This window comes from Diplotaxodon limnothrissa, linkage group LG5 (assembly GCF_057381915.1).
Source record: "Diplotaxodon limnothrissa isolate DT_005_m linkage group LG5, D_limnothrissa_male_GT1.1, whole genome shotgun sequence".
Classification (NCBI taxonomy): domain Eukaryota; kingdom Metazoa; phylum Chordata; class Actinopteri; order Cichliformes; family Cichlidae; genus Diplotaxodon; species Diplotaxodon limnothrissa.
In genome coordinates, this window is record NC_140600.1 from 42,084,171 (window position 1) to 42,103,581 (window position 19,411).

General features: G+C 46.1%; 1 protein-coding gene across 1 annotated transcript; it reads left to right on the forward strand.

Moving 5' to 3' along the window:
• The first annotated feature begins 1,047 nt into the window (after positions 1–1,047).
• LOC146632941 (uncharacterized) lies at positions 1,048–3,546 on the forward strand. Its single transcript, XM_085354801.1, has 4 exons — positions 1,048–1,109; positions 1,912–2,106; positions 2,195–2,271; positions 2,528–3,546. The coding sequence occupies exons 1-4, from the start codon at positions 1,080–1,082 to the stop codon at positions 3,501–3,503; spliced, it is 1,278 nt and encodes a 425-aa protein (XP_085210927.1). The 5' UTR covers positions 1,048–1,079; the 3' UTR covers positions 3,504–3,546.
• Positions 3,547–19,411: the final 15,865 nt, after the last annotated feature.

Sequence of the window (19,411 nt, forward strand, 5' to 3'; positions counted from 1 at the left end):
ACCAGCTAGCAGGTGTGTTCACTTACATCTTCAACGAGTCCCTGGCGAAGTCTGTGGTCCCCACATGCTTCAAAAGATCCACCATCATCCCTGTGCCCAAGAACAGCAAACCCTCATCCCTCAGCTCTACTCCCTCTACACTTCAGACTGTGTGGCCACCCATGGCTCCAACACCATTGTGAAGTTTGCTGACGACACAGTGGTGTTGGGTGCCATCTCCAACAACGATGAGGCGGCCTACATGGATGAAGTGAAGAATCTGGCATCGTGGTGCCAGGACAACCACCTCCAGCTGAACGTCAGCAAGACCAAGGAGCTGGTGGTGGACTTCAGAAGGGGTCAGCACAGAGACTACAAGCCCATTATCATCAATGGAGCTCCAGTGGAGAGGGTGCAGTCCTTCAAGTATCTTGGTGTCCACATCTCCTCAGACCTGACATGGGCTGCCCACATTCAGGTCCAGACCAAAAAGGCTAGGCAGCGCCTGTATCACCTATGACAACTGAGGAAGTTCAGGGTCTCTCCAAAGATCCTCAGGATTTTCTATACAGGCGCTGTGGAGAGCATCCTCACACAGAACATGACATCGTGGTTTGGGAACAGCTGTGTGAAGGACCAAAAAGCTCTCCAGAGAGTGATCCGTACAGCAGAACGCTGCTGCAGGATTGCTCTCCCCCCGCTTCAGGACACCTACACCAGGAGATGCCGGACTAGAGCAGCGCAGATACTGAAGGACCCGTCCCATCCAGGCAACAAACTGTTCCAACTTCTGCAATCTGGTAGAAGGTTCCGCATCTTCCGGGCAAGGACAGAGAGACTCAAGAGGAGCTTCTATCCCCAAGCCATCCGTGCCCTAAACACACACACCCGCCCTCTCACATCATCTATAATGGACTACTTGCACTAACACTTCCGCGTTCTATGTAGTCCTGCCCCAGTGCTTCCGGTGCGGTTAAACCATGGCGACGTTCTACACTCGCTGCCTACAAGAGCTCCCAAAATTGAACATCACGATGTTCATCGGATTTGCAGAGTGACGACTACCCCCGCCAGCAAATTAGATAAAGGATTTAAGTTATATGCTGCATCATATATACACAACTACGAAGGTAAGAAAGCGTAAATTAACCGACAAAGAAACGCTAGCTAACGTCAAATGCAAACACTACGTTACTCCGCTATGTCCTTCATTTGATGTCAGTTCTCTACATTACATGTTTTCTTAAACGGTGTTTTATGTCGTCCTAAACTATAGTTGAGGTTTTCTTAACTAATGTCACTTTTGTAGTTAGACACTGTTATAATAGCGTTAGGTAGTTGGCTAACTATGGAGGTAGTTAACTACCTAATGCTACTCTTGCTAAGTGTAAAATATATGTTTAAGACATGCTGAAATGAGTAATACAGAAATAATGCTAATGGTACTTGTATCTTTATTCAGTGTCCAATAAAGACAGGTTGTCAGGGGAGGTCGGTGTGAGAGCCCTGTGCTACAGGTCAATGAGGAAGAGTGAGGCACCACACAGACTAAGTGTAGGCAGGAAGCTGTGTAAAGTTGTTAATCCCCGTTCAGTGGGGTTCAGTTCATTTAAGCATTAGTTAAGTTCATTCCTAAAGGCCCATCAACTTGAATGTTTTCCTTGTCTCCCTGCTTTATCACTCCTAATTTGACTAGTCAGATAGTTAAATCAACGTGTGTTTGGGTGATCAGAAACATTTGACAACCAGTTAATACTGCAAATATACACAATCTAAGTTATTACAGTTATCAAGCATGGTTAAGTTGTTTTAATAGGGAGAGAAGGAAACACTAAGCATTCAGGAGGGTGCGTAACCATAACACTGAACTATGTTCCTGTTCGGCTCTTCCATGAAGATGTTAAATTTTTAATTTTCGTTCTTTCTTCTTAGATTAAGCTTCTGGATTCATCGCCGGTGATACTGACACATAGCCAGTGCTCCTGTGTGGCAGGCGCTGTTATGTGCAATCACACAGTGGCACTGCTCTTCCAAACAGCACACTACTCACAACTCAGAGTGCCGGTTGTCCCCCCTGTGCATAGCTGCACGGAATCTGAACAGCAATGGCACAAGCCACGGACAGTGGTAATTTAAATGAGGTTAAAGTTTTTGAATTAGTCCATGTTTACATATGAACAGCAACACCATCCATAGTAAATGTGTCTTCTGTTAGGGTGTGAGGCCAGGACCCATCAACTCCATGGTCTTCACTAAGCCGGTACCAAATAGGATGGCCCAGACTGGAGTACGGTAATTACATTTGTAAAATTTGGTTTCATGTGTTACAAATGTATGTTGCTATTTTTTTCATACATACATGTGTCAGAATAGGTATTAATTTACATACAACATTACACTTTCTGAAGACGGCTAACTCAGTCATGTACATATACATCCCAGTCTCTAACTTATGCACCACTGTTTTACACCTTTTAGTTTTTAGTTTAGTTGTTGTTCAGTATAACAACCTTCTTCCTTACATTATTGTCATTGATGTTTTCTTTAGGAGTGGCTTCTACAGAGGCATGGTGGGTCCGTTACCAGATCCCTGCTTGTTCAGAATAACGGAGGCATATGCAAAATTTAATATTGAGGACAGGCCACTTGTGACCACAATGAACATGAGACCTGACAAGCCCCTTGTGGAAAGTGCCTTTGGGCTGGTGCAGGAGGGCAGTGTTCTGTCATATCAGCAGCCGGTTTTGACAACCCGGTACATCACACTACACCGCGATGCACCACCAACACCGCACTTGCCTCTGGAGGGGTATGACATCTTGCCATCAGATTGTGTGTTTGTGTGCTCAGAAGAAGAGCTTCTGCATCTGAAAAGCTTGTCTGTAACTCTGGAAATGGCTCACAAAATAGAGGAAGCTACACGTGAGCAAAGCTCTTCGTCTGAGTGGCATCAGCTCCGCAGGCCCAGAGTGACTGCCTCTAGGTTTCGGGAGGTGTGTCACGTCAGAGGCCAGAGCTCGGCCGAGTCACTAGCAGAGCGTATATTGAAGGGAACAAGGCAGACAGCAGACATGAGGAGAGGAACTGAGATGGAGCCTGCAATAGCAGCAGAGTATAGTAGGCTAATGAATGTTAACTACTCACCCTGTGGTCTGGTCATTCACCCCATTGCCCCCTGGCTTGCTGCATCTCCTGATGGTGTTGTTTTTGACCCCAATGAATACCCCCAGTTTGGCTTCGTCGAATTCAAATGTCCCAATGTACAAAACTTTATTGACTGCAAATATGTGCAGATGGAATGTGGTACCCCTAAACTAAAAAAGAGCCACGCATATTACTGGCAAGTGCAAGGACAACTGCTCATCAGTGGGATGCAGTGGTGTGACTTTGTTGTGTGGGCACAAGAGGACTACCTAGTGCAAAGAATATACATGGATATAGATGTGCACAATGCAATCAGAGAAAAGGCAGACTATTTCTTTTTTTACATATATATGCCAAGATACCTGTGTTTGAAAAAATGAACAGTGAAAACAGCAAAAAGAAAAACAGATCCTTCAGGCTGGCTGGAACAAAATAACTGATGTTTTATTTTCAATATATTTCATGAATTCTTTTGTTGTTACATGTTACCTTTATGTGACATCAATAAACTGTTATTTAAGCAATGGCATCAATTTAATTTTTAAAAACACACATTAAAACGTTGAATTTGTGCAGAACTTATTTACATGGTAAGTATTTAAAACTCCATGCCTAGCATACTGATATACATTTAGACAATAACACAACTGAACTGTAGAAAATGACAAATGGTATTTTTGATGTTCCAAAAGCTCAATGTCACTTATGATTTTAAAACGATTTAGTGATTTACTTTATAATTTTGATAAACAGTTTTGTTGAATCTGAATAGTAATATAGTAGTATAATTAAACAGTATTATTAACATTAAACATTTGCAATGAATTTGAATTATCAATAACTGAAACTCAACTATCAGCACTCAAGTACCAGTTCTGTAATCAAGTATTGTCAGCTGAGAAGGAAGAAATGCAACTGTAGTGGCCTCAGCTGCAGGTCATTTTCCATAAGTTACTGGCACTGGTGTCTTGGGAAAAATCCATCTTGTCTCACTTAACCCATTTTTTAACTAATGCTGTGTTCTGGTAATTTGACAGCATACATGCCACTGCAAACAGTTGGTTGATATTATAAACATGTGACATGGTAATGATGCTATCAAAAAGTTTGTTCTGTTTGATCCTCCTAATGACTCGCTCCACATGTACCCTGAGTCTGGCTATGGCCTGCGTCTCCTTAACCTGGTATGCTGGCATCTGCTTCAGGCTTCACACGTGAAAAACAAGATGGCGGCGCGCACGGGTGCAGCGGCTCTTAGCTCTCCAGTTTGGTGCTCGTTTTTACTTTTAATGTGGATATTTTTGAATGTTTGCAACGCCGCCATCTCTTACAGTCGCCAGAACCTAATTGATCTAGGTTTTAAATATAGTTTGTCTGTTTCTGGCGACTATCAGCGAACACACAACATCCTGGTGGAGATAGCGAGACCGCCAGGGTCACCGTGGATGGTCTGCCCGCCCAGCAAGCGTAGAAGGCGACGGAGGGAAAGAAAGCAGAAGAGGGGATGCCGGTCGGGCTCAGACGCTAGGCTACGCAAACATCCACACCGGCCAGCACTTCCGAGCCTTTTCCTATCGAACGCCAGATCCATCACCCACAAACTTGACGAATTGGAGCTACAGATAGCCAACACAAGCTTTGCACGTAACTGCAGCATTATTCTTATTACGGAGACGTGGCTTCACCCGCTGATTCCCGACGCTGCAGTCGAGTTAGCAGGCCGCACGCTACACCGGCATGACAGAAACAGCAACTCAGGTAAAAGCAGAGGAGGGGGGCTATGTGTTTACGTGCATAACGAGTGGTGTTGTAACAGCAGGATCATTCACACACACTGTTCTCCTGATTTGGAGGTTCTGGCAGTCTCGTGCAGACCTTTTTACATCCCGAGGGAGTTTACAGTAGTTATTGTGATAGCTGTTTATATACCGCCGGATGCTAACGTTAGCACGGCTCTCAGCCTCTTGCTCAACACCATAAACAAACAACAGCTTGCCCACCCCGATGGGGTTTTTATTGTCGCCGGCGACTTTAACAAAGCGTGCCTAAAGACTGTGCTTCCTAAATTTGTCCAGTTCGTGGACTTTGCTACGAGAGGAGAACACACTTTGGACCATGTCTATTCAAACATCAGGCATGCTTTCAGAGCGACACCCCTCCCCCACCTGGCTGGATCTGACCACCTCTGCATGTCCCTCACCCCCACCTACACCCCCCTGCTGAGAAAAACAAAGCCCCAGACAAAGACAATAAAAACCTGGCCTGAAGGAGCCCTTTCTCAACTGCAGGACTGCTTCTCAACAACTGTATGGTCACAAATCAGTCCAAATGTGTGGTAGTGGGCACATCTGCTATATTGAGATAATCCATCCCACCTCACAGGTGTGCCACATCAGGATGCTGATCTGACATCATGAGTAGTGCACAGGTGTACCTCAGACTGCCCACAACAAAAGGCCACCCTGGAATGTGCAGTTTTGTCTCACAGCAAAATGCCACAGATGCCACAAGCAATGAGGGAGCGTGCAATTGGCAGGATGGCGCCGTTGAGGTCGGCTGCCGTCACGACTGCTCCGACCACTTTTTCTTTGTCTTTGTTTTTTAAGTTAGTTTTCAGCGTTTCTAAATCGGCAAAATCATCACCATTGGGTACATTAGGTATGACAGTGACACTCTTGTTTCTATTGGTTTACAATGTACTCACAATTCGAAGTTTTTAACTCCGGATCCGAGCTGGCCGAGTGAGATCTCGAGGGAGAACAAAGGGAAGCGGCGGCGGCCTAGAGGGAAGCGAGCCGGCGTCAGGAACAGGCTGAGAGCTCGTGCACACCGCACACCTCTGCCTAGCATCCTGCTCGCCAACGTCCAGTCACTGGAGAACAAGCTTGACGACCTCAGGGCCAGGATAAAGTTCCAGAGAGACATTCGGGACTGCAATCTCCTCTGCTTCACCGAGACATGGCTGAACCCAGCGGTGCCGGACCACGCCATCCAGCCGGCCGAGTTCTTCTCGGTTCACCGCATGGACAGGACATGGGACTCGGGGAAGTCAAGGGGAGGCGGCGTGTGTTTAATGGTGAACAACAACTGGTGCAACAGTGCGAACGTTGTTCCTCTCACACGCTCCTGCACACCAAATCTGGAACTACTGTCCATCATGTGTCGTCCTTTTTATCTACCTCGGGAATTTACATCGGTCATTATAAGTGCCGTTTATATTCCACCACAAGCGGACACGGTCACCGCCTTATGCGAGCTGCATGAGGCACTCACACAGCACCAGACACAACACCGGGACGCTGCGCTTATTGTGACGGGGGACTTTAATAGCGCCAACCTCAAACGCGCAGCGCCGAACTTTTATCAACACATCACCTGCCCCACCAGGGGTGAAAGGACACTGGACCACTGCTACACTACGGTCAAGGACGGCTACAAGGCACAATCCCGCCCTCCTTTTGGCAAATCTGATCACGCCGCCATCTTCCTCATCCCAAAATACAAACAAAGGCTGAAACAGGAAGTTCCGGTTCAGAGGAAGGTCGCGCGCTGGACGGATCAATCGGTGGCCGCGTTACAGGACGCACTCGATGACGCAGACTGGGGCATGTTCAGAAACAGCTCCGACGATGACGTCAACGTGTTTACGGAAGCGGTTGTGGGATTCATCGGGAAACTAGCGGATGATACCGTGGAGACAAAGACTATCACAACGTTTCCCAACCAGAAGCCGTGGGTGGATAAAACCATCCGCGACGCTCTGAGATCCCGCACCGCTGCCTACAACACGGGACTCATGACGGGGGACATGGACCCGTACAAAGCCGCGTCATATAACGTGCGGAGGGCGGTGAAAGAGGCGAAGCAGCGCTACGGGAGGAAACTAGAGTCACAACTCCAACAGAGTGACTCTAGGAGCCTGTGGCGGGGACTAAGGACAATAACGGACTATAAAGCACCAACAACCGGTATGACGAACGCGGCCGTGACTCTGGCAGACGAGCTGAACACTTTCTATGCTCGCTTCGAGGCTGCAGCTAAGGTCTCCAACAATGCTAGTGTTAGCGGCGCTAACGGCTGCAGACAGGAAGATACTGCCAGCACCGGAAACGTGCTCGTCATCTCCGAGCATGAAGTAAGGAGAGCCTTCAAGAGAGTGAACACCAGGAAAGCAGCAGGACCAGACGGCATCCCAGGTCGTATCCTAAGAGACTGCGCATACCAGCTAGCTCCTGTGTTCACTGAGATATTCAACATCTCTTTATCTCAGTCGGTGATCCCCACATGCTTCAAAGAGTCCATCATTGTTCCTGTCCCGAAGAAACCCCACCCTGCTTCTCTCAATGAGTATCGCCCTGTAGCCCTCACCTCAGTAGTGATGAAGTGCTTTGAACGCCTGGTCAGAGACTTCATCATTTCTTCACTACCAGACACACTGGACCCACTACAGTTCGCTTACCGTCCAAATCGTTCCACAGACGATGCCATCTCTCATCTCCTCCACACATCACTCACTCACTTGGACACTAGAAGGGGGAATTATGTTAAAATGCTCTTCATAGACTACAGCTCTGCATTTAACACCATAATTCCCTCCACACTCACCACCAAGCTGGAGCATCTGGGACTCAGCTCATCTATGTGTCAGTGGATCTCCAACTTCCTAACTGGCAGACCACAGGCAGTAAGGATGGGCGGACATGTCTCAGCCTCCACCACTCTCAGCACTGGAGCCCCCTGCTGTACTCTTTGTACACATATGACTGTGTGGCCACTACCAGCTCCACCACCATCATCAAGTTTGCTGACGACACCGTCGTGGTGGGCCTGATCTCTGATAACAACGAGACGGCCTACCTGAAGGAGATTAGGAATCTGGAGAACTGGTGCCAGAGGAACAACCTCCTTCTAAACGTCAGTAAGACAAAGGAGCTGATAGTGGACTTCAGCACTAAGCAGGAGAGGAACTACCAGACCCCCGTCATCAACGAGTGCCCAGTGGAGAGAGTGGACAGCTTCAAATACCTCGGAGTTCACATCACGCAGGACCTGTCATGGTCCTGTCACATCAACACCGTGGTGAAAAAGGCCCGACAGCGTCTCTACCACCTCAGACGCTTGAGAGACTTCCAACTGCCCTCCAAGGTGCTCAGGAACTTTTACTCGTGCACCATAGAGAGCATCCTGGCGGGAAACATCTTAACCTGGTTCGGGAACAGCACCATGCAGGACAGACGAGCTCTACAGAGGGTTGTGCGGTCAGCTGAGCGCACCATCCGCTCCGAGCTCCCTGACCTGCACTCAATCTACAGCAGGCGGTGCTGGACCAAGGCCAGGAAGATCGTGAAGGACCTCAGCCATCCCAACAACAGACTGTTCTCTCTGTTGAGGTCAGGAAAGCGATTCCGCTCCCTGAAGACCAACACAGAGAGACTGAGGAGGAGCTTCTTCCTGCAGGCGATACGGTCTCTCAATCACACCACCACACAGTACTGACCCACACATACAGTTCTTACACACACACACTGGACTTTCTGGACTTTGGTTTTGCACAACACTGGTCACTATATTCTTCATTTCCGGTTAATACTTGTACAGCTGCTGTTATTGTGTATATATTTATTTATATTTAGATTTCTTCATACATTCTTATATAGTTCTATATTGTGTATTGTGTATTTTGTTGTACAGTTATTTTATTTTCAACTTTAATTTATATATTTATCTTTATCTTATTCTTCCCAGTTAAATTTACCCTTCATTCTAATTTGTGTTGTACAGTTATTTCATTTTTAACCTTAATTTATATTTTATTCCTTCCTAGTTAAATTTACCCTTTTTAATTTTTCATATTTATTTCCTATCTTATTCATAGCCTTTTCCTTTTTTGTTTTCTTTAGGTCACGAGCAGTTGTCCAAGCATTTCACTACATATCGTACTGTGTATGACTGTGTACGTGACAAATAAAATTTGAATTTGAATTTGAATGTCAACCAGATCTGTCGCCCGTGCATTGAATGTTCATTTCTCAACCATAAGCCGTCTCCACAGGCCTTTCAGAGAATATGGCAGCACATCCAACCGGCCTCACAACCGCAGACCTCGTGTAACCACACCAGCCCAGGACCTCCACATCCAGCAGGTTCACCTCCAAGATCGTCTGAGACCAGCCACCCAGACAGCTGCTGGAACAATTGGTTTGCACAACCAAACAATTTCTGCACAAACTGTCAGAAACCGTCTCAGGGACGCTCAACTGCATGCCCGTCGTCCTCATCGGGGTCTTGACCTGACTCCAGCTCGTCGCCGTAACAGACTTGTGTGGGCAAATGCTCACATCCGATGGCGTCTGGCACGTTGGAGAGGTGTGCGCTTCACGGATGAATCATGGTTCACATTGTTCAGGGCAGATGGCAGCTGAGAATGTCCCAGTTCTTGCATGGCCAGCATACTCACCGGACATGTCACCCATTGAGCATGTTCGGGATGTGCTTGACCGGCGTATACGACAGCGTGTACCAGTTCCCACGAATATCCAACAACCTCGCACAGCCATTGAAGTGGAGTGGACCAACATTCCACAGGCCACAATTGACAATCTGATAGACTCCATGCGACGATGTGTTGCACTGCATGAGGCAAATGGTGGTCACACCAGATACTGACCGGTTCTGGGTCCCCAGACCCCCAATAGCGCAGAAAACTGCACATTCCAGGGTGGCCTTTTGTTGTGGGCAGTCTGAGGTACACCTGTGCACTACTCATGATGTCAGATCAGCATCCTGATGTGGCACACCTGTGAGGTGGGATGGATTATCTCAATATAGCAGATGTGCCCACTACCACACATTTGGACTGATTTGTGACCACTGTTTGGGAGGGATGGTTATATTGTGTATCTGGAATGAATTTTAGGTCTCTACGTCCATCCCAAGGGGAATAGGAGCAGTAACAAAGGTGTTGCGTTTATATTTTTGTTGAGTGTATATATTAGGGGTGCAACGATACACAAAATTCACGGTTCGGTTCGGTTCGATACTTTGATGTCACGGTTCGATATTTTTTCGATACAAAAAAATGTTCATGCCTTTTTAATTTGTCATTTATTAAAATTATAAATATATATTTTAACTCAAAAGTACAGTTTTTAAATTTAACCCTAACCCTTGTGCGTGTTTTTTATTTTGACAGCGAATGCGCACCTGCGGACCACTTACAGTGGGGCAAAAAAGTATTTAGTCAGCCACCGATTGTGCAAGTTCCCCCACCTAAAATGATGACAGAGGTCAGTAATTTTCACCAGAGGTACACTTCAACTGTGAGAGACAGAATGTGAAAAAAAAATCCATGAATCCACATGGTAGGATTTGTAAAGAATTTATTCGTAAATCAGGGTGGAAAATAAGTATTTGGTCAATAACAAAAATACAACTCAATGCTTTGTAACATAACCTTTGTTGGCAATAACAGAGGTCAAACGTTTACTATAGGTCTTTACCAGGTTTGCACACACAGTAGCTGGTATTTTGGCCCATTCCTCCATGCAGATCTTCTCGAGAGCAGTGATGTTTTGGGGCTGTCGCCGAGCAACACGGACTTTCAACTCCCGCCACAGATTTTCTATGGGGTTGAGGTCTGGAGACTGGCTAGGCCACTCCAGGACTTTCAAATGCTTCTTACGGAGCCACTCCTTTGTTGCCCGGGCGGTGTGTTTTGGATCATTGTCATGTTGGAAGACCCAGCCTCGTTTCATCTTCAAAGTTCTCACTGATGGAAGGAGGTTTTGGCTCAAAATCTCACGATACATGGCCCCATTCATTCTGTCCTTAACACGGATCAGTCGTCCTGTCCCCTTGGCAGAAAAACAGCCCCATAGCATGATGTTTCCACCCCCATGCTTCACAGTAGGTATGGTGTTCTTGGGATGCAACTCACTATTCTTCTTCCTCCAAACACGACGAGTTGAGTTTATACCAAAAAGTTCTACTTTGGTTTCATCTGACCACGTGACATTCTCCCAATCCTCTGCTGTATCATCCATGTGCTCTCTGGCAAACTTCAGACGGGCCTGGACATGCACTGGCTTCAGCAGCGGAACACGTCTGGCACTGCGGGATTTGATTCCCTGCCGTTGTAGTGTGTTACTGATGGTGACCTTTGTTACTTTGGTCCCAGCTCTCTGCAGGTCATTCACCAGGTCCCCCCGTGTGGTTCTGGGATCTTTGCTCACCGTTCTCATGATCATTTTGACCCCACGGGATGAGATCTTGCGTGGAGCCCCAGATCGAGGGAGATTATCAGTGGTCTTGTATGTCTTCCATTTTCTGATGATTGCTCCCACAGTTGATTTTTTCACACCAAGCTGCTTGCCTATTGTAGATTCACTCTTCCCAGTCTGGTGCAGGTCTACAATACTTTTCCTGGTGTCCTTCGAAAGCTCTTTGGTCTTGGCCATGGCGGAGTTTGGAGTCTGACTGTTTGAGGCTGTGGACAGGTGTCTTTTATACAGATGATGAGTTCAAACAGGTGCCATTCATACAGGTAACGAGTGGGGGACAGAAAAGTTTCTTACAGAAGACGTTACAGGTCTGTGAGAGCCAGAGATTTTCCTTGTTTGAGGTGACCAAATACTTATTTTCCACCCTGATTTACGAATAAATTCTTTACAAATCCTACCATGTGAATTCATGGATTTTTTTTTTCACATTCTGTCTCTCACAGTTGAAGTGTACCTCTGGTGCAAATTACTGACCTCTGTCATCATTTTAAGTGGGGGAACTTGCACAATCGGTGGCTGACTAAATACTTTTTTGCCCCACTGTATGTGCAGCCCTGGTTATTTAGCTCGTCATATTGCAGCCACAGAAATTCTTTTGTCCATGAAACCATAAAGCTGCACTTTCTTTTTGCCTTATAGTCTGATTTGTCATAACTTCTCCGTTTTGTGGTAAGCTTTTCTTTGGCTGTCACTTCTTCACCCTGACCTGTCTTATTTGGCTCAGCAGAACTAAAATATATATCTGTCTGTGAAGGTTCTCAGTCATCCAGGTCATCGTAGTCAAATATATATCCTGCTGCTTTTACACACGCACTCACATAAGCTCAGTGATTCTCTGCGCGATCAACCTCTCACATGTTTAAGCTTGCTGCGGGAGATTTCACTTGTCATGTTTGCATAGTAAGCTAACAATTAATAAGACGATGTCAGAGGAATTGGTGCACAAATTATCATCACTCACAGATCAGTGCTGTTGCTCTCTATACACAGTTCGCGCAATTGCAAAGTGAAAGCAAAAAAACAAGCGCAAATTCAAACGCGATTTCAATATGTCACATATTGACAGTGGCTCACCGATGCCAATGAAATAATTACCCAGCTACATTTCCGAAAGAATGCAAAAGCATTGACATATATTTTTCCTTCCTACAAAAGCCAGACGGGCAGGGCAGAGATAGATTTTGGTACCCCGACTGAAAAAATCGCTAGCCCCGGGACGTCGGGCTAGCGATATTGCGAGCCCTGTATCTGATTGAGGAATCACTCATCTTTGGAAAAGAGAGTTTATTACAGAGAAATGTCTCTTTCCAAAATAAAAGCTATACTATCCGCTTCTTCTGGGCTATATTCTCAGCAGCATATTAAACATATAAGGAGAATCATGTGCTAACAGCTGTCTAAATGACTCGGCTAAAGTTAGTAGCATGCGTGCTTGTTTTTTTTCTGCTTCCACTTGTCTTTGCACTAGGATGATGTCGGCGTAAATGTGCAGTCATATTCGTTGTGTTCCCACTAGTGCTTTCAGGTTAATCTCGTTGAAATTACCTTAACGCCACAACACGGCAAATCTCCGTTAACGAGCTACTGCCGATCGCCCCGTGCATGGGGCTAGACGGCCAACACGTTAACGAGCTAACTGCGCTAACACACTAGTTCCCACCCATGTAATTGAGCATTGCATGGCACATCCAACATACTGTTTTACTTTAGTCCATGACTCGCTTACCTTCAGGGTCATACGTCACATGGAAACCAAAATAATTCCAAACACCAGATCTGAATGAAAGTGGGGAACGTCCATGTTGTAAGGAGAGCTTAACTTCTGTCTCACTAGCTTGCCCTGCGCTCTTCCTTCTGACGATGCTGTCTGTGTTGAGCGCTCAGAGAATCTGCGTTCGACTACTCCGCCTAGGCTGCACTGTCGACCCTAGGCGGAGCAGTTGAACGCAGATCCACTGAGCGCTCAACACAGACAGCATCGTCAGAGGGAAAGTTGATAAAATAAATTACAAATTTTGTATTGTTCGATACATATGCGTACCGAACCGAACCGAAAGCACTGTATCGAACGGTTCAATATCGATACGAATATCGTTGCACCCCTAATATAAATATTAGGGGTGCCAGGACTCCCTTGAAAAAGAGGTCTTTGATCTCAACGGGACATTCCTGGTTAAATAAAGGTTAAATAAATTTTAAATATATATATATATAAATAAATAAATATATATATAAATAAATAAATATATATATATATAAATAAATAAATATATATATAAATAAATAAATATATATATAAATAAATAAATATATATATATATATATATCCATAGGTCCCTCATCCTATTCATGTAGCCCCTTCCGCCAGGGTTACTTGCCATCTTCCCAATACATTGGGAAGATGGCCCCAACTGACCGAGTGCTCAGTGAATACCTCAGGCAGCAGAAACCCAAGAAAGAGGAGGGAGACGAGGAACCATCATGGAAGGACAGGCCCCTGCACGGTATGTACCACCGGCAGATAGAGGAGGTGGCTGATATCCAGAAATCCTACCAGTGGCTGGACAAAGCTGGACTGAAAGACAGCACAGAAGCACTAATCATGGCAGCACAAGAACAAGCTCTGAGCACAAGATCCATAGAGGCTGGGGTCTATCACACCAGGCAAGACCCCAGGTGCAGGCTGTGTAAAGATGCCCCAGAGACAATCCAGCACATAACAGCAGGGTGCAAGATGCTAGCAGGCAAGGCATACATGGAACGCCATAACCAAGTGGCCGGCATAGTGTACAGGAACATCTGTGCCGAGTATAACCTGGAAGTCCCGAGGTCAAAATGGGAGATGCCCCCAAGGGTGGTGGAGAATGACCGAGCTAAGATCCTGTGGGACTTCCAGATACAGACGGACAAAATGGTGGTGGCTAACCAACCGGACATAGTGGTGGTAGACAAACAGAAGAAGACGGCCGTAGTGATCGATGTAGCGGTTCCGAATGACAGCAATATCAGGAAGAAGGAACACGAGAAGCTGGAGAAATACCAAGGGCTCAGAGAAGAGCTCGAGAGGATGTGGAGGGTGAAGGTAACGGTGGTCCCCGTGGTAATCGGAGCACTAGGTGCGGTGACTCCCAAGCTAGGCGAGTGGCTCCAGCAGATCCCGGGAACAACATCGGAGATCTCTGTCCAGAAGAGTGCAGTCCTGGGAACAGCTAAGATACTGCGCAGGACCCTCAAGCTCCCAGGCCTCTGGTAGAGGACCCGAGCTTGAAGGATAAACCGCCCGCAGGGGCGTGCTGGGTGTTTTTTATGTTCTTCCTCTACACCCCCCCCCCCCCCCCCTCCCCAATTTTTGCACATGTCGAGGAGCGTGTCAGGCTACATTTCACTGTGTGATATACTTGTATAACTATGCATGTGACAAATAAAGAACCTTGAACCTTGAACCTCAAGACGGCGGACAATTCGCCACGCTTTTAGGGTGTTGATTGTTACAGGATTTGTACAAAGGGCCTTAATTCCGTTAAAATCATTACAAAATAATAGATCGCTCAGTTTGCATTGTGACAGAGCTGTCTCAATATCCGACCAGATTGAGGTTTTACCCCTAACCCAGTCGCTCACAAATCTTAAATGGGCAGAAAGCTGATACAATCTAATATTAGGTAGATCCAAGCCGCCCCTGGAGCTTGGCAGATGCAACACTGCCATCTTGAGCCTGGGTCTGCGCTTGTTCCAGATGAAAGAGGTGAGCCAACCATTTATGTCCTTCAGTACTCTCTTAGAGAACAAGACGGGGATCATTTGGATAGGATACAATAGCCTGGGCAGCACATTCATTTTGATCAGGGCAATGCGTCCTAGCCAGGAGACAGGAAGTGACGCCCACCGCTCTAGGTCCTGTTTGAGTTTGCCAAATAAGGGTGTGAAGTTGGCTTTGTACAATTGGTCGAGAGACGGGGTAATAAAGATCCCCAAATACACAAATCCATTAGGAGACCATTTAAAAGGAAAAGAAGGAACAGTAGCTGGCATTGTGAAAAGAGTACCGAGAGGCATGGCCTCTGACTTAGCCAAATTGATTCTATAGCCAGAGAAACGGCTAAACCTGTCAATCACCTCAATGAGACTGGGTACGGATGTTACAGGGTAAGTCAAAAGAATCAAGATGTCGTCCGCGTATAAGGTTATTTTATGACACAGCTGTCCAATCTCTAAACTACGTATTGTGGGCGTCGCCCTTATGGCCTCAGCAAGAGGCTCTATGGCCAGAGCGAATAGAAGGGGCGATAAGGGGCAGCTCTGCATAACTCCCCTATGAGTGTTGAAGTAATCAGACCTAAGTCCATTAGTCAGGACTGCTGCCTGTGGATTATTGTAGATAACTTTGACCCATTTTATAAAATTCTCCCCTAAGCCGAATTTGCCTAGAGTATACAACAAATAAGACCACTCAATTCTGTCAAATGCTTTCTCCGCATCGAGAGAAAGCACCAGGCCGTCAATAGATTTTTGCTTGAAAGCTACAATAGCGTTCAGTAAGCGTCTAACATTGGTGGCTGAGTTTCGGCCTTTTATAAAGCCTGTCTGGTCCTCCCTTATCAGCACAGGTAAAAAAATTTCTAAGCGGGAGGCCAGAATTTTAGAAAGCAGTTTCCTATCCACATTTAAGAGGGCTATAGGTCTGTAGGATCCGCACAAATCAGGACACTTCCCTTTCTTTAGAATTAGGGAAATGTTGGCTTCCTTCAGTGTCTGCGGGAATTCACCCGTAATGAAGGAGTGGTTGAACATATCAAGAAGCGGTTCCACAATAATATCTCGAAACTGTTTATAAAATTCACAACAGAAGCCGTCAGGCCCTGGCGACTTTCCACTTCGTAGTGATTTAATAGCCTTAAACACTTCGGTCTTAGTTATAGGGCTGTTAAGGGCAGTCTTCTGTTCCTCTGACAAATTTGGTAAGTCGAATTGGGTAAAGAAATTATGCATCAGCTGCTCCCCCTCCGGGACTTGTTGAGAAGAGTACAAGGCTTTGTAGAACTTCTTAACACAGTCGTTTATCAGTTTGTTTTCATATATCTTGTGGCCACCTTCATCAGATATCGCTGCAATGGTATTAGATTCTGCGCGCTTCTTAACATAGTACGCCAGACATTTACCGGCCTTATCTCCATGCTCGTAGAACCGCTGTCTGGTGTATTTAAGTTTCTTCTCTGCATCTCTGGTAAGAAGGCAATTCAGCGCTGACCTGAGTGCGGTTATTTCTTGCCATAATGGTGGTGATGGGGAGGCAATATATGTTTTCTCCTTATCCATCAATTCGCTCTCTAAAGATTTTTGTTCCTCCATCCGTTGTCGCTTCTTTGTCGCAGAATACGAAATAATTAGGCCCCTCGCATAAGCTTTGCATGTTTCCCACAAAACAGAGGCAGTACTAGCTGAGGAGGTGTTGATATCCAAAAACGCTTTAAATTCGGCAGAGAAGTGAGAGGTAAATTCCTCGTCCTTAAGAATAATGGTATTAAGCCTCCAGTGACGGGACCTATGAAGCGCAGCTTTAAGATCGAGATCCATGATTACTCTAGCGTGATCTGAGATGATTATACTTGTTATGTCGCACGATACTACCGAACCCAAGTCAGTTTCCGGGAGAAAAAAGTAATCAATTCTAGTTTGGGACCTATGCGGAGCCGAAAAAAATGTGTATTGCTTATTGGAGGGGTGAGTATATCTCCAAGCATCAACAAGTCCAAACTCGTCGCATAGAGCGTGAAGCCCTTTGGCCTGGGGAGAGGGAGTTGCAATGCTATGTGGAAATCTGTCCATAAGCGGATTTAACATTAAGTTGAAATCACCACCAATAATAACGGTAGAGTTAGGAAGAAATGGGGCTAATTCCAGAAACATTTTGGTAAGAAAGGTAGTCGGGTGGGCAGGTGGAAAATAAACATTCAGTAATAAAATATTTTGGCCTTGCAAAATCCCTTTGACTATCACGTAGCGGCCCTTCAGATCCTTAACGCAATCAGTTACTACAAAAGGTACATTTTTCCTAATCAACACTGCCACTCCTCTACTTCTTGTAGTGAAGGATGAAAAAAACACTTGTCCATATAATCCTTGTTGCAACTTCAAGTGTTCATTATTATCAAGATGTGTCTCTTGTAACATAGCAACATCTACACCGTCCTTTCTTAGACAAGTAAATATCTTCCTCCTCTTAATAGGGCTGTGAACCCCTCGTACATTCCAGGTGCATATTCGCAGCCTACTCATTATTAGACTCATTCATGTATCATACAAAGCATATTGAGCCAAAGGGTTCACCACACCCTGGTTGAAAATAAAACAGGGAAAAAAACAAAAAAAAACAACAACAAAAAAAGAGCTGTGTGACGGAACATTCAAAGAACAGTGATTTGGCAACAGCCCTACTAAACATGTAGGGAAAAACCAATCTCCTCCTGCCCGTCGGGGAAGCCGAAGGGCATTGCACGCGCGTAACTCACGCCTACCCATAGACGAAAACACAGTCCGTCCGGTGCCCGATGGGGTGGAAGATTTCACCTGCTCGCTTATAAGCAGCGAGGACGAAAAAAGAGAGTCACATATGCCTAGATTCGGCAAGTACTCACACCGGTTCATAAGGCATAGTGTGAAGAAAAGGAGTACTCCGGTGGTTACGGGGATTCAGGGCAGCAAGTCCGCGTAGGACGCAGCTGCCTCCGGTGTGTTAAATCTCTTCTCCTTGCCGTTGGCAAACAGCCTCAGTGTGGCGGGGTAGAGAAGCGCATAATCCACATTCTTCTTCCTCAGGCAGCTTTTCACCTCGTCGAAAGCCTTGCGTTTCTTGGCTACCGCCGCTGAATAATCATTAAAGAAGGAGACTTTGATCCGACCTGTTGGTTGGTTCGGCTGCGTAGCCAGGCGCCGAGCTGCGGCCATCACACGTTGTTTATCAGCAAAGTTGTGAAGCTTCATAATGATGGGTCTGGCGCGCTGGCTGGGGCCCGGCCTCGGTGCTAGAGAGCGGTGAGCGCGGTCTAGTTTGATCTTCCCATTTTTAGTTGTGAGCTCGAGATAGGAGGGGAGCCATGACTCCATGAAGGCGACAACATCATTTGCCTCCGTGCCCTCGGGAAGCCCGACCAGGCGAAGGTTACATCTGCGGCTGCGGTTCTCTAAATCGTCCATGTGGTCTGCCATCTCAGTTACTTGTTTTTCGAGTCGAGCCACTTTCACCTGCAATACACCTGCCGTGTCTTCCACGCCTGAAATCCGTATCTCGGCGTCTCCCACCCGTGTCGCCAGAGCCTGGATCCGAGACGTCTGTTCACGGATTGCGGCCAGCACAGTATCAACTTTAACATCCAACAAAGTTGTAATGCTGTCAGTTATCTTACTCAAAGCCGCAAGGATATTCGGGTCGATATCACTCCCAGTTTCCTCAGCGTCAGCGGAGATTTCTGTGTCGCTGGCGTTAGCTTCTTCAGGCTCAGCCGCCATAGGACCCACAATGTCGCTAGCTTGCACAACCGGAGCTGTCTTTTTCTTAGACCTGACGTTAGGCATTTTAGAAAAATAGTCGTCCAGACTCATTATAGAGTTACTCCCACGCACATTTGTAACGTTTCACCAGGTGAACACGTATTTTAGACGGATAATCGAGGGACCTCACCGGAGCACAGCGAGACGGGTGTTCACACTACGACGCCATCTTGCCACAAGTTTCTCCATAATCAAACTTAACTTGATATTTTGAAATGACATTTTTATACTCAGTGCCCTGATTTAAGAAGCTCAAAACTAACAAGACAAACATATTTGAAATACAAGACAGTGTAGAGCTGTTCCTGACTGTCACCGGAGGCTCGCACCCTGTTGTTAACTCATTCACTGCCATTGACGTCTATAGCCGTCAATTGCAGTGAATGAGTCAATGGGTTTAACTCATTCACTGCCAATGGCTGGCAGTGAATGAGTTAACTTTCCATTTTGAAGACCTACAG